General features: G+C 38.7%; 1 protein-coding gene across 1 annotated transcript; it reads right to left on the bottom strand.

The window, feature by feature from the left end:
* Positions 1-135: 135 nt before the first annotated feature.
* Positions 136-1,761, bottom strand: SARC_14546 (hypothetical protein; the record flags this gene model as incomplete). The annotated part of the gene is made up of 3 exons (XM_014291320.1): positions 136-206; positions 339-467; positions 1,578-1,761. Coding segments are annotated over 3 exons (384 nt in total), but the record flags the coding sequence as incomplete, so codon positions are not given.
* Positions 1,762-2,285: the final 524 nt, after the last annotated feature.

Here is a 2,285-nt window from a genome sequence, read left to right as displayed (position 1 = left end):
GAGGCTCACAGCATCAGCAGTAATCTACCTGATAGCCCATGTGCGACGTCAGTGCTGCGGCAGTATCTTGCTTTAGACATCACGGCCATTTCAATATAAGTGATGCTTGAAATAAAATCTAGTCAACCAAATTTTCTACCCCTGGTGCACGCACATCACACCATCAGATATACCCATTTTAGACAGGACAAATTGTAATACCATACCTATGAGGTCGTGTGAGAACATTTTCCTATACAAACATCGAACACAACACGATACAAACTACATACCGACAACCGTTTGTTCAATTGATTATAGATGTACCCATTTAGCACAAAACAATACATAACACATACCGAACAGCTCGTGTGTAACGACACCACTCTGATCCAACATTTCTTTCAACCGGCCGTACTCCTTCATGCCATTCTTCGTGCCTCCCACAGGATTGACGAATATCAGGTAGTGCCTGCGATCAATCAGTCCTACGTGTTGGTACAGGCACAATAAAGAGGTCAGAATAAACGAAAAGGCGCAAAGTCAAAGTAGGACATACGATAGAATTAGACTTATACAACATTTTCGAGTGTCGGTATGGGCACGGCAATCCCCGTCCTTGGTGTTGGCAGGGGCACATTCAAAAGTTCTAAACAAAATAACAGATGACAAGTGCTGCATACGATCTATTTGGACCTCATGCCGGTATAAGTGCAGCAGTACAAATGACTCTGATTAGTGAACAAATATCGAGTATTGCAGGCAATCGATCAGTCCTACAGGTTTATTAGGGCGTGACAAAACAGAAGGATTTAAGGGATATAACAATATCGCGCAATGCCTGCGAAAGGTAGTCCTGAATGTTGGTACGGGCCTCATAAAACAGAGCGTTCAAGAAAATGTATCAAAATCAGACACTGTCCAAATCGATCTGTTAAACGTTTCGATTCAGGAGGGGTAGAACAAAAGAGAGTGGTGGACAAATATTAAGTGTTGTCGAAAAGAATCAGCAACATGGTGGAACAGACGACATAAATAGATTAGAGTGGTGGAAAATTTTCAAAGTGTTGCCTCAAAACAACCAGTAGCATAGTGAGATAGGCGATATGAACAAAAGAGAGTGGTGGACAAATATTAAGTGTTGCCCCAAAATAGCCTGTAGCATAGTGAGATAGGCGATATGAATAGAAGTGAGTGGTGGACAGATATCAAGTGTTGCCTCACAACAATCAGTAGGATGGTAGGACAGGTAACATAAATAGAAGTATGAGGGTGACGGCGAATTCTCAAGTAATCCTGCGGTTGGTCTGTATGAAGAAGTTGAGTTCTGTTTGTTTGTACAGATATATATACATATGTATCACAACTCGTACACATGTATGTACTACATGAACGCTGCGAGTCGACAACTTATTATGTGATGCCTATATGTACAACTATCAAACGTATCGATTCATAACTTTCCGGGTGAGATGTACATCAAATAAGTAGAACACGTGAACTTGTACCCGTTCCACATCAGATGTCACAATTGGTCTAATACCGCTTGTATTAGAACGCTAGAAAGATTCTTGTATGTGTAATTCCAAACCACTCACCAGAAGGATCAGTACCCGCTACATATGGCAAACAAGTTTTGCAAAAGTCCATGGCCAACTCGGGGGTTTGGCATTGGAGAGTAATGGCAGACGTTTTCCATTTATAGAAATCATCTTTGACATTTCTCACATATCGTATACAAACAAGATTCGAGTCTGAATGCTCCATATTCACCGCGTAGATCTGTTGATGGAATATTTCGAAGGAAAAAGTATACCAGATGGTGCACATGAACGTCGAGCACGTTCAAAAATAGAATAAACTGTGGTTTATCTGTAATTAGCTACCTATAATCCAGTGACAATGGATTTAAATGTGTCTTGTGCGCCAAATTGAACTCTCACGTTGATTGTATGTATATACGCACAAAAATGTAGAAAAATACGGCTGAACGCATATATGTGCACATGTCCATAACGATGCCCAAAATAAGACATACTAAACATACACACGCAGCAAAGATACTCATTTGTACAGTATGCAAATACGTTTTGAACGCACATGTACCAATACATGTACAACGGTGCACAATTCAAAAGGTAAAATGCTTACGAACAGGCAGTCTCACACTCACAATATATATATATATAAATATATATATATATATATATATATAATATAAATATATATATATATATACATATATATATATATATATATATATATATATTTATATATGTATACACACACACACACACATATATAGT

Source organism: Sphaeroforma arctica (assembly GCF_001186125.1).
Source record: "Sphaeroforma arctica JP610 unplaced genomic scaffold supercont1.4760, whole genome shotgun sequence".
Taxonomy (NCBI): domain Eukaryota; class Ichthyosporea; order Ichthyophonida; genus Sphaeroforma; species Sphaeroforma arctica.
This window is presented reverse-complemented; position numbering and strand designations above follow the sequence as displayed.